Here is an 11,166-nt window from a genome sequence, read left to right as displayed (position 1 = left end):
TTAACCTTTATGACAACCATAATCCATCTTACAGATAGGGAAATGGAGGCTTGAAGAGTTTATAATTTCTCTAAGGCCACACAGTAAATCAAGTAGTGGAGACAAGACTAAAATCCAAGTCTGCTACCTTTCAAAGCCCACATTCTTAACCACTATAATTACTGCCTTGCAGGAACTATGTCTAAAAGAAAATTATGCCACTTTTAAATCAATATGAACTTGGAAGTATTTAGAGCCCACTATTAATGTTAATTGTGTTCCTTTATAACTGAATTCCATGAACTTCCCCCATTTTAAACAATCTAAAAGAAAGAATCCAGTTCCATGAGTAGAGTCCTTGCAAATTGAAATTTTCTGCTCTGATTCTCCACTCTCATTTTAAGATTAGTGAAGTACTTTATGATTTTCAGAGAAGGTGTGCAGCAATATTTGCTCATTTTTAGTGGGGAAAATGTGATCTCCTCCTTAAAAAGATATCTGTGTGTTGGCTTTCAGAGCAAGTTACAGTTTTCAGAATCCAAGTGGAATCTTACACTATGAAATGATGCCAAGAGAAAAGCAAGGAAAACGAAAAACTAAAGGAGCACCCCTGCCCATTGTTTCCACTCTTCAAAAGTTCCTGAAAACATATGAGAAGCATTGTGTACAGACTCAGACGTCTGTGTGTCCAGCCATCAAGAGGGACTTGAAAGCCAGCATCAACCATGAACAGATTCTCAGGAAGGTGAGTGTTTCCTCTCAAGGAACCAAGGAACATGGGTCCTCAATCCCTTCAAGCCCAGAATTGGTGGGGTTGCCTGCTCTTCTTGCCTGCATGCTGTCCAGAGCCTGACTCTGGCACCAAGGTCTGCTCAACACTCCTCCTACCTTCCCACCCCTCTCCCAGTCTGCCCATCCCAGTCCTTCATCTTTCGAGCATCTCTGCCTGTTCTCACCCCACCTTCACCTCTGGAATAGCCAGCCTGCCCTTCTTCCCACTCTATGTCTGGAGAGTCCAACTCAAAAGCATGCTTTTGGTCATCACTGCAGAACCTCCCTCCCCGGCACTCCCAACCCTCCAAAAGAATGTCTCCTTGTCTTGACATCTGATGCGTCCAAGCCATCAGGCCAGACCTGCAAATACCCACACCCATCCCATCTCACTTGGAGTAAGAAAGCATATCATTTAGATTTCAGGAAAAAAAATACCTGATGTCATATCTTTCCTGAGATTGAATCTAATGGTTGAATGTCATGGGGGTGGAAGAGAGACCAGCATAAGCGGTCAGCTCAGGAAGGGGCGCCTGAGAGACCAGAAGGGGGAGCCTGGCACCCAAAGACGGACTGTCCAGCTTCACAACTTCCCTATCACCAGCCCAGAAAGACAGTCTGTGTTTTAATAACCACATACCTACTGATTTCATAAAATGCTGAGTGCTAAGCAAGACAACAAATTAAACAAAAGAATTAGATAGAGATGGGTACTTTTAATATCATTACTCAAGACTCTGACACAAATCCATTCCACCCATATTTTTCCTGAATGTTTCTGGGGTTGGGAGGGTGATTCCATTGCACCCTCCACAGAGAGACCCTACCACAGTTCCTGTCTAAATCTCTCTTTCTTTCTTAACTCCCATTCTCAGGGCAGCTGCCCACCCGCACTCTGTTCCTTCGGGCTTTCACCCTCCACTTCTACGCTTCTCTTCCGGACCTGCGCTCTTGCGCATGCTCAGTCGCTTCAGTTGTGTCAGACTCTGCTATTTCGTGGACTGTATGTAGCCCACCAGGCTCCTCTGTCCATGGGATTCTCCAGGCAGGAATACTGGAATGGGTTACCATGCCCTCCTCCGGGGGATCTTCCTGACCCAGGGATCGAACCCAAGTCTTCTGTGTCTCCTGCATTGGCCTAATTCATTTTTTCCTGTTGTAGTTTTATAATTAGGCTGCACTACTTAATCATAGGGTTAATCATAAATCTTCTTCAAATTTATAACCATGTCAAGAGTATTTTCCAAATGTTTTTAATTACAATCACCATCAGAAATATAATTAACATTATGACCCAGTATTTAAGTACTGGAATCAGTATGACCCCCAAAGCTGTTTATGTTGGGTGGGTTGCTTTGGTTGGGTCTCCATTTTGATTTTGAACATCACTAAGATAGAAGTGTCATGAGACAGTTATTCCTTACTGCATAGTATATACTCAGATAATTTCCCTTATTTTCTGTTTTGTTAAAGAAATAAAGAAAAAGCTGGTAACAACCCACTAAACTGATTTCCTGACCCAGTTATGGGCAGTGACCTGCTGGAAAACCTCTGCCTTGTGGGACTTTTCACGAACCTTAGGCAGGAACTACCTAAGTTTGTGTTGAACTATCACTCCAATGCACACTTGATCCAAAGTTAATAAGTAATGTCCTTCTAATGTTGTCTAATGATGATATTCTTTCTCTACATATTTGAACACATGAACCTCCAGTTATGATGCCCACCTGTAGTTTTTTTTTAACATTCTAGTTTGTACTGGTAAGACCTGATGACTCCCCGCCAGGCATCCTACCAATTTCCTTGGAACCTTTGCTCATGACTGTTCGGGATGAGTGTTACATGCTGGGGAGAGAGATCTGCATCTGGGGCTTTCAGCTGAGCAACCCAGAGATCGCCAGACTTGTGAGTCATGCATTTTAACAATAGCTTTCCATTTAACCTTAAACTTGAATGTAAGCATATTATATCATGTGTTCCAGCTATAGTTTATTTGGTTGTTGACTGATATGCTCCAAAGTACTGTTTCTTTCAAGTATTTTTAGTGAAATATTTCAGACATATAAAAGTGTAAAACATAATAGAACTGACATCTATGTACTCACCGTCGCGTAATATACTTTTTAAGGAATGGATATTGAAGATATTTACAAATACAAGAGCTAAAATGCCATCTTTCTTCTTCTTGCCCATCTACTTCCCGGAGGTACCACTATCCTAGAGTTGACATGTATCAACCCCATGCATGTTTTTATGCTTTTATTACATATGCATGTATGTTTTTACTTACCTACGTGAATTGTACTTTGTGTGTGATTTTATGACTTCCTCTTTTACTCACATTATGTTGTCAAGATATCTCCATGTTTATTAATTTTGACTGCTATTGTATAACACATAGCCTTCATTCTTGAATGATGGTTTTGCTAAATACACACTTAAGATTAAATATTATTTTTATATTGAGCTTCCTTTATAGTGAGTCATAAGTTATATATAGGACTTTACTTCTGGCAAGGGCTAATTAGATAATTCAGGTAAATCCTTTCACTGAGGACAAAAAGATAAGTTAAATTATACAATATGGGAGGTAAAGAACCTTGACTTCTACTTCACATCATACCCCAGAATCAATTCCAGATGGATTATATATTATTTAAGGCAAAACAATAAGGCTTCTAGAAGATAGTATAGAACAACTCCAGAATCATGATTCTGGGGTGGAGAAAAACTCAAACAGGACACAGAAAGCACTAATATTTCCAGTTTCTAGGCTTTTTGAAAGTCCCTTATTTCTCTGAATGTTTAAACTTATAATCCGTGTCTAATAATTTCAACAATCTGAATTATTTTGGAGCCTGACATTTCTGACTCTTGCTTCTACTGGTTCTTACTTATGAGGACCTTTCTTTGTAATGTGATTTCTTTCTTTTTTTTTTAACTGTAAATTCATATTTTGTGGGGACAAAAATAGTTGTGGTAATTCCTTGAGCTCTGATTTGCAGATAGCTCTCTCCAGAGAAGATTTACAGTTTTTTCTGCCACACACTCAGAGCTGTTAAATTCTTTTTTTTTTCCCTTTGGGTTTTTTTTTTTTTTTTTTTTTTGGCTGTATCACATGGCATTTGGGATCTTAGTTTCCCAAGCAAGGATCGAACTTGTGTCCCCTGCAGTGGAAATGCAGCCTTGACCACTGTACTGCCAGGGAAGTCCAGAAATTAAGTTCTTGATCTAAGGTTTCTTTGGGGCTTCCCTGGTGGCTCAGATGGTAAAGAATCTGCCTGTGATGCAGGAGACCTGGGTTCAGTTTCTGGGTTGGGAAGATCCCCTGGAGAAAAGAATGATGACCCACTCCAGTATTCTTACCTGGAGAATTCCATGGACAGAGAAGCCTGGGAGGTTACAGTCCATGGGATGGAAAGAGTCAGACATTACTGAGTGACTAACACTTTCACTTTCAAGGTTTCTTTGAACCATTCTGGTGATGTTAATTCACGTTGCAAATCTGTGCTAAGGCTAGTTTTGTGAGTTCTCAGGGGATGTATTTTTTTCCATATACTCAGTTTGAGATGGGCCATTTTCCCTGGGATCCTTTGGGAAGGGAAGAGTTGGGTTTATTTCTAGTTCTATTTACTCTAAGGACATAGCACTACAATCCACTTTATGTTTTGAGCCACACCTCTATTCAGGATTTCCTGTTGGACTGCTCACCTTGTCCCTTGGACTGTATGATCCATTAAAATCAAAGCTCAAATCTACTGCTTTAATGATGCTGTCAAAGGGAAAGCTGGCTTCAGTGCCCTGCATACCTCTCTGAGTCATTTTCTGCTCATTCACTGACCTTTGGGTATTCCTCCCTAATCTACCTGTCAATCAACACATTTTAAAAGATATGTTTAAAACTCTTAGAAAAATGCATAGAGGAAAAGCTTCATAATGTTAGATTTGGCAATGATTTCTCAGATATACACTAAAAGCACCAGCAACACACACACACACACTCACTAGGTGAATTGGACCTCATAAAAATGAAAAAACTTCTGTGCTTCTAAGGACACAATCAACCGAGTGAAAAGGGAGAAAATAATTGCAAAGCATATATCTGATAAGGGGTTAATATGCAGAATATATAAAGAACTCATATAATTCAACAACAAAAAATAAGCAACCTGATTTTAAAATGGTCAAAGGACTTGAATAGACATTCTCCAAAGAGGATATACAAAAGACCAAGAAGCACTTGAAAAGATTTTCAACACCATCAATCATTAGAGAAATGCAAATCAAAACCACCATGAGATACCACCCCATGTCAACTAGGATGGTTACTATTCAAAAAAGCAGAAAATAAAATGTTGATGAGGGTATATAGAAATTGGAACCCTTGTGCACTATTGTGGAAATGTAAAATGGTGCCACTATGGAAAATAGTATGGCGGCTCCTCCAAAAATTAAAAATAGAACTACTATATCATCCAGCAATTCCACTTCTGAATATGTACCTAAGAGAATTGAAAGAAGGGTCTCAAAGAGATACTTATACATTCATGTTCATAGCAGCATTATTCACAGTAGCCAAAGATGGAAGCAAACCGAATATCTACTGACAGACCAATGGGTAAACAAAATATGGTATATACATACAGTGGAATATTATTCAGCCTTAAACAGGAAGGAAATTCTGTTACAGCATGGATGAACCTTGAAGTGAGTGAAATAAGTCAGATACAAAAGGATAGTGTATCATGTCACTTATATTAGGTACCTAGAGTAGTCAGATTCATAGAGCAGACAGTAGAATTGGCAGTTGCCAGGAGCTGGGGGCTGGGGACAGTGGGAACTTCTGTTGAATGGGTACAGAGTTTCAGTTTTGACAGATGAGCAACATTCTGGAGATGAATGATGATGGGGCTTGCACAACAGTGTGTATACACTTAAAGCCAAGGAGTTGTACACTTAAAAGTTATTAAAATGGTAAATTTTATATGCTTTTGACTATAATTTTAAAATGAACTTTTAAAAAGATATTTTAAATATATAAACAGAATTTTTAGTTTTTTTATTCAGAGTCTCAGTCAGGTGCTCAGTCCATTCAAATTGGAAAGAGAATGCTATTCATGCATGTTAAAAGTGACTCTTAGCAGTTCCTTAAAATGTAGCCCTCTTGGTAATCTACAGGCTTCCCTGGTAGCTCAGGCAGGAAAGGATCTGCCTACAATGCAGGAGATTCCTGAGTTTGATCCCTGAGTGGGGAAGATCCCCTGGAGAAGAGAATGGCTACCCATTCTAGTATTCTTGCCTGGAGAACCCCATGGACAGAGGAGCCTGGTGGGCTATAGTCCATGGGGTTGCAAAGAGTCAAACACAGCTGAGCAGCTAACACTTTCATTTTTTCACTTTCTCGGTAATCTGAAGGCTGCTGAGAAATTCTATCAGACAGCCGTGGTCTTGCCCACAGCAGGGCGGGTGACCCTGCAAACCACTGGTTGAGATCTTTAGGACTTGGTCCAGAGTTTATTTTGCACAGACCAATGTTAACATCAGCAGGGATGTGCCACATGGCCTCCTCTGTCAGAAATACAGTTTGAGAAATCTGATCCAGCACTCAAACTAGACTTTCTCTCATTAAAGAAGCCTCAGGCATCAGCTCTGTAGTTAAGATTGCAAGGGCTTTTTTATTCTCAGCCAAGCTGTAATTTGGAATCCTGTCTCTGACCCACATGTCATTACCTCATGAAACCCTACATCCTCCAAACCCTACCAAAGTCGCTTTCAGGCTTAAATTTTGAACTGAGGGAATCCTCAGGTCGTGGTAATTCTAATTGCTAAAAAGGCAGCTTTCATGTTTTTTAGCTTTAAATACTCTTTTCTATCAGGTTGGAATTTCACTATCATTGGGATCCTTCATCACAGCAAGAAATGACCTTGCCTTAGACTTGTGCTTATATTGTGCTACCATATATTTTCTTTCATCATAAAGCTTTATGTTTCCTGTACATTTCTTTAATGAGTCTTCATTTTATCTTTTATTTTAAAATTTTATTTATTTACTTATTTTGCCATGCCAAGCAGCTTGTGGGATCTTAGTCCCCCAATCAGGGATCGAACCCTGGCCCTTGGCAATGAACGCATGGAGTCCTAACCACTGGACAGCCAGGGAATTCCTAGTGAGTCTTCATTTTAAAGGGAAATTATTTTGTTTTCATGCCACTTTCTCTTTGGGTAACTAGAAAGTTATCTTTGAGGCCAAAATGTTGAATAATTAACATAAGTGACTTTGAAGTAATTTATAAAAACACAGATCATATTCAACCATAGTAGTATTTAAAAGTTAAATGAAGAATAAACTCGAATATAAAAAAACACAGATCATGTTTGTTTTCATTGTGTCTGCACTTTTAACCTTGCATTCTCAGGCTTTGCTTCTAGAATCGAAGGGGCACACCCCCTGCCCGTTTACCACCCTGGAACTCATTGACTGCAAGATGGATCCATGGTCTCTGGGGAGACTTGGGCAGGCTTTGCATCTCAGCAGTCTGCATGTTCTTGTCCTCGACTACTGCAAGTAAGGCTGGAATGCAAAGTTCCTTCAAGGTTCCCCACGCCTACCCCTGCCCCTGCTGGCAGCTGGGGGAGGCTAAGGCAGGGGAGGGAAATGTCCTAGTTCTTTGTGTCAAGGAAGTTGCTATCAAGTCATTGCTACAAACTTCCTTAGAGTTCATGTTCCTAGTAAATGTTAGGATTCTCAAAAAGAGTCTCTAGTCATTTGTTTATTCTTTCAGCAAATGTTTGTCGAAGGCTAGTTTGTACAAGGCATAGTGCTTGTTGCTAAGGAAGATATAGTGTACTTAAGGCACTGCCACTGTCCAAGGGAGTCCTTAGTGTATAGAGGGAGGAGACATGCTCTTGATTATGTAAAGCACAAGGCGGAAAGTCTGAGTATCACAAAAGTTGTTGATATACATTTTAGCAGTAGTTTGGATAAGGGAAACTGCAATTCCACAGAGATGGTCAGTGTTTACTAGGAGAGAAGGTGGGAGGAAAGGTATGGTGCCAGACAAGAGCAGAGCAAGTCCTTCAGAGGGCTGGGCTCCGAGTGGTCAGGGGAGGTCAAGTTCAATAATACTCATAATGACAATACCTGCTAATGGTTATTACTACATGCCAAGCACAGTACATGGATTTTCTCATTTTTTTCTCCCAACAGTAGATATGTATCAATATATACCATTACATAGAGATGTATGATGTATAATGATAGATACGTACCATTTCTAATCCTTGACTATAGGTAAGGAAAAACTCAGGGGGGTTAATTGGCTTGTTCAAGGCCATTCGGTTCTTGGGGAGGCTAGATGTGAACTCAGGTGTCTGATTCAGAGTCCACCTTTGATCGATGATACTAGATTGCTGGAGTCTTAATTTACAATCCATAAAAATTTCAAACTGCTTATGTGATCTCTGGTCAGTCATGCCACCTCTCTGATCTATGAGCAGATCTCTTCCACTTCCCAAGTGTATGATTCTGTGACTCCTGCCATGGAGCCAGGTGGTGCCTTGTACTCAAAAGGCCAGTGGGCTGCGAAGTCATGCCTGAGAAGTGGTACCTCAGTGATACAAAGACCCCATTAAAGGACTGGGATCTTATTGGGGCCCTGGTGGTGACAGAGAACAAGTCCATCAGCAAAAGCTGGGGAAAGTCAGTATTCTGTGGAGATTCTCTGCATTTCTGAAATGCTGGGAGGAGCCTTGTGCCGTCACTTCAGTCACATCTGACTCTGTGCAAACCTACAGACTGTAGCCTGGCAAGGCTTCTCTGTCCGTGGGATTCTCCAGGCAAGAATACTGGAGTGGGCTACCATGCCCTCCTCCAGGGGAACTTCCTGACCAAGGGATCGAACCTGCATCTCTTATGTCTCTGCATTGTAGGCAGATTCTTTATCACTGAGCCACCAGGAGCTTTAGGGTCTCCTAATTCAGGGCAGCAGAAGGACAGGGTCCTCGGGACACCATGCACTGATACAGGAGCAGCCACAGAGTTCCCAAAATGGACCAAGTAGAACCAACTCCACTGCTAGGAGGCCCTCTAGACTCCAGTTGCTGTGCTGAACCCAGAGAACTGCACTGCAGGGAAGAAAGAAAGAATTCCCATCTTTAAGAAACAGCTTGTTTTAATGGTCGGTGGAAATACTGTTGCTGCTAAGACATCTAGAGCTGTCAGGGCTGGTAGCTGGGCGTCTGCACTGAGACCTCAACATGGACAGATTGCAGGTCCCTGCCCTCTGGGGATTGGAGCTCTGTCCTCGGCGTCTTCCCTGATAGACTATGAAGTCCAGCAGGCAGGACGCCCCTCTTTCTCATACACGGCTATGTCCCGTCAGCCACTGTGGTCCTCAATAACTACTTGTTGAATAAATTTATAAATTTTAAAGTTATTTCTGTCAATACTGCTCGCTTCATTTTATTTTTTAAAATTTTTATTTATTTTTATTTTTGGCTGTGCTGGGTCTTCGTTTCTTTTGTGAGGGCTCTCTCTGGTTGTGGCGAGCAAGGGCTACTCTTCCTTGATGGGCACGGGCTTCTCATCACGGTGGCTTCTCTTGTTGCAGAGCCTGGGCTCTGGGCGTGTGGGCTTCACTTCTTGTGGTACACAGGCCTAGTTGTTCTGTGGTATGTGGGATCTTTCTGGACCAGAGATCGAACCCGTGTCTGGCAGGTGGATTCTTATCCACTGTGCCACCAGGGAGTATGTATGAGTCTAGTTGTTCAGTCGTGTCCGACTCTTTGTGACCTCATGGACTATAGCCTGCCAGGCTCCTCTATCCATGGGAGTCTCCAGGCAAGAATACTGTAGTGGGTTGCCATGCTCTCCTCCAGGGGATCTTCCCAGCCCAGGGATCCAACCCAGGTCTCCCATGTTCCAGGCAGATTCTTAACCATCTGAGCCACCTGGGAAGCCCTATGCCACCAGGGAAGTTCTCACCTTTTTTTAAAGTTCAAGCTTTGACTTTGCAAATTCCCCAAACATGTTGCTGGGCCTCAGTTTCTTGACCTAATCCCTACCTACCCACAGAGGCTGTTGCTGGCATGAATGACATGATGGCTGTGATTTCACTTTGGAACTCTAGGGATTGTGCAGATTAAGGCAAGAGGACCTCAGGGCCAAGGAGGGCTGAGAGGTTTAACTTTCCTGAACCTGCTGTGGACATGGCTTAAGAGGATTCTCCTTACAGAGTCCTGGTACCACTGGGTCTTCCTAGACTGCCAACTGGGCCAGCTCTCTCATCATCAGGATTCACAACTTGCTCTCCATCTGCTCCCTTGAATGGGTACTTCAAATGGTCCCCTGCTCTCTTTGCCCAGGAGGCAGACTCTGGGTCCCCTTTCCTCCACATGCAGGCTGCCCCCCTCAATCATCCCAGCCCACCCCCACAGCCAGCCCTAGCCCTGGAAGCCTAAACTGAGGACCAGCAAAAGTGCTGCTCACTGCCTTGGGAGTACTTAATATTAGTAATCCAATGGGTAACATAAATTTTAAAGTCCCTATCATTTCTTTTTAGATTTACACATGAAGAAATTGAGAGTATTTTCTCAGGCCTGGAGAACAACCAAAGGCTTCAAAGACTCAGTCTGCGCTACTGTGGTCTGGGGCCACAGAATGGACCGAGGCTGGGCTCCATCATATGCCACAGTGCCATTCGGTGAGAGGGTCCCCTGCCCGCCCCCCACCCCCACCCCCCCGCCCGTCACATCTTGGCACTGTTGCATCTTGAGTTATATAAACACTTACTTACAGAGCCTGCTAACCCATGAGTTCCTTAGATTTTTTTTATTATGTTTTCCATATCATCTTTTCCTCCTCTAGTTATTTTGTTTTTCTTTTCTTAATTATAATAGATCCTTTAGTTATGTTTGAGAATCAAGGGTGTTGTACTAAATGCATGTTTTGGCCGGCTGGTGTGGTTACTAGGTCTATTTTTTATGACATGGTCTATTATTATTTATTATGATTATTTATGTATTATTTTGTAACTAGGTCTATTATTTTATGAGGTGAAGACCTCAAATTTAAATTTGACGGAGTGGAAAAAATATCAAATGAACAGTGTATTTTGTCCCTTCCCCAGTGAGCTGCACCTCGGTGGCAATTACTTGCAATGTTCCGGAGCTCTGGGTCTCCTCAGACCCCTGGCAGAGTATGCAGAGATGCAGGGGAAAGACCAGCTGGTCACTTCCTCACCAGACACCAGGAACCCCCCTCAGCTGCTCCAAGGTAAGCTGTGGGAAACTTGGTCCTAGGCTCATTTGGGGCCACCTAAAAGAAAGAAACTTTGTTCTGCAATTAAAGGTGACCTTCCCAGTGATCCATGGAGATTCTTCTTCCTGAGAATGTGTGGGGACAGAATAACAGGTCCC

The 11,166-nt window shown here is 42.2% G+C and overlaps 1 protein-coding gene across 1 annotated transcript in view; it reads left to right on the top strand.

Moving 5' to 3' along the window:
• Positions 1 to 501: 501 nt before the first annotated feature.
• LOC139034676 (uncharacterized) overlaps positions 502 to 11,166 on the top strand; it is a 46,779-nt gene continuing 36,114 nt past the window's right edge. Inside the window, exons 1-5 of the mRNA XM_070465898.1 lie at positions 502 to 724; positions 2,503 to 2,655; positions 7,167 to 7,315; positions 10,311 to 10,451; positions 10,878 to 11,023. Coding sequence (XP_070321999.1) covers positions 542 to 724; positions 2,503 to 2,655; positions 7,167 to 7,315; positions 10,311 to 10,451; positions 10,878 to 11,023 — 772 coding nt within the window. The 5' untranslated portion in view covers positions 502 to 541. The remainder of the gene's footprint in view (positions 725 to 2,502; positions 2,656 to 7,166; positions 7,316 to 10,310; positions 10,452 to 10,877; positions 11,024 to 11,166) is intronic.

The sequence above is a fragment of the Odocoileus virginianus genome, chromosome 4 (assembly GCF_023699985.2).
Source record: "Odocoileus virginianus isolate 20LAN1187 ecotype Illinois chromosome 4, Ovbor_1.2, whole genome shotgun sequence".
Lineage (NCBI taxonomy): Eukaryota > Metazoa > Chordata > Mammalia > Artiodactyla > Cervidae > Odocoileus > Odocoileus virginianus.
The sequence above is the reverse complement of the archived record's forward strand: the minus strand, read 5'-3'. Positions and strand labels throughout refer to the sequence as shown.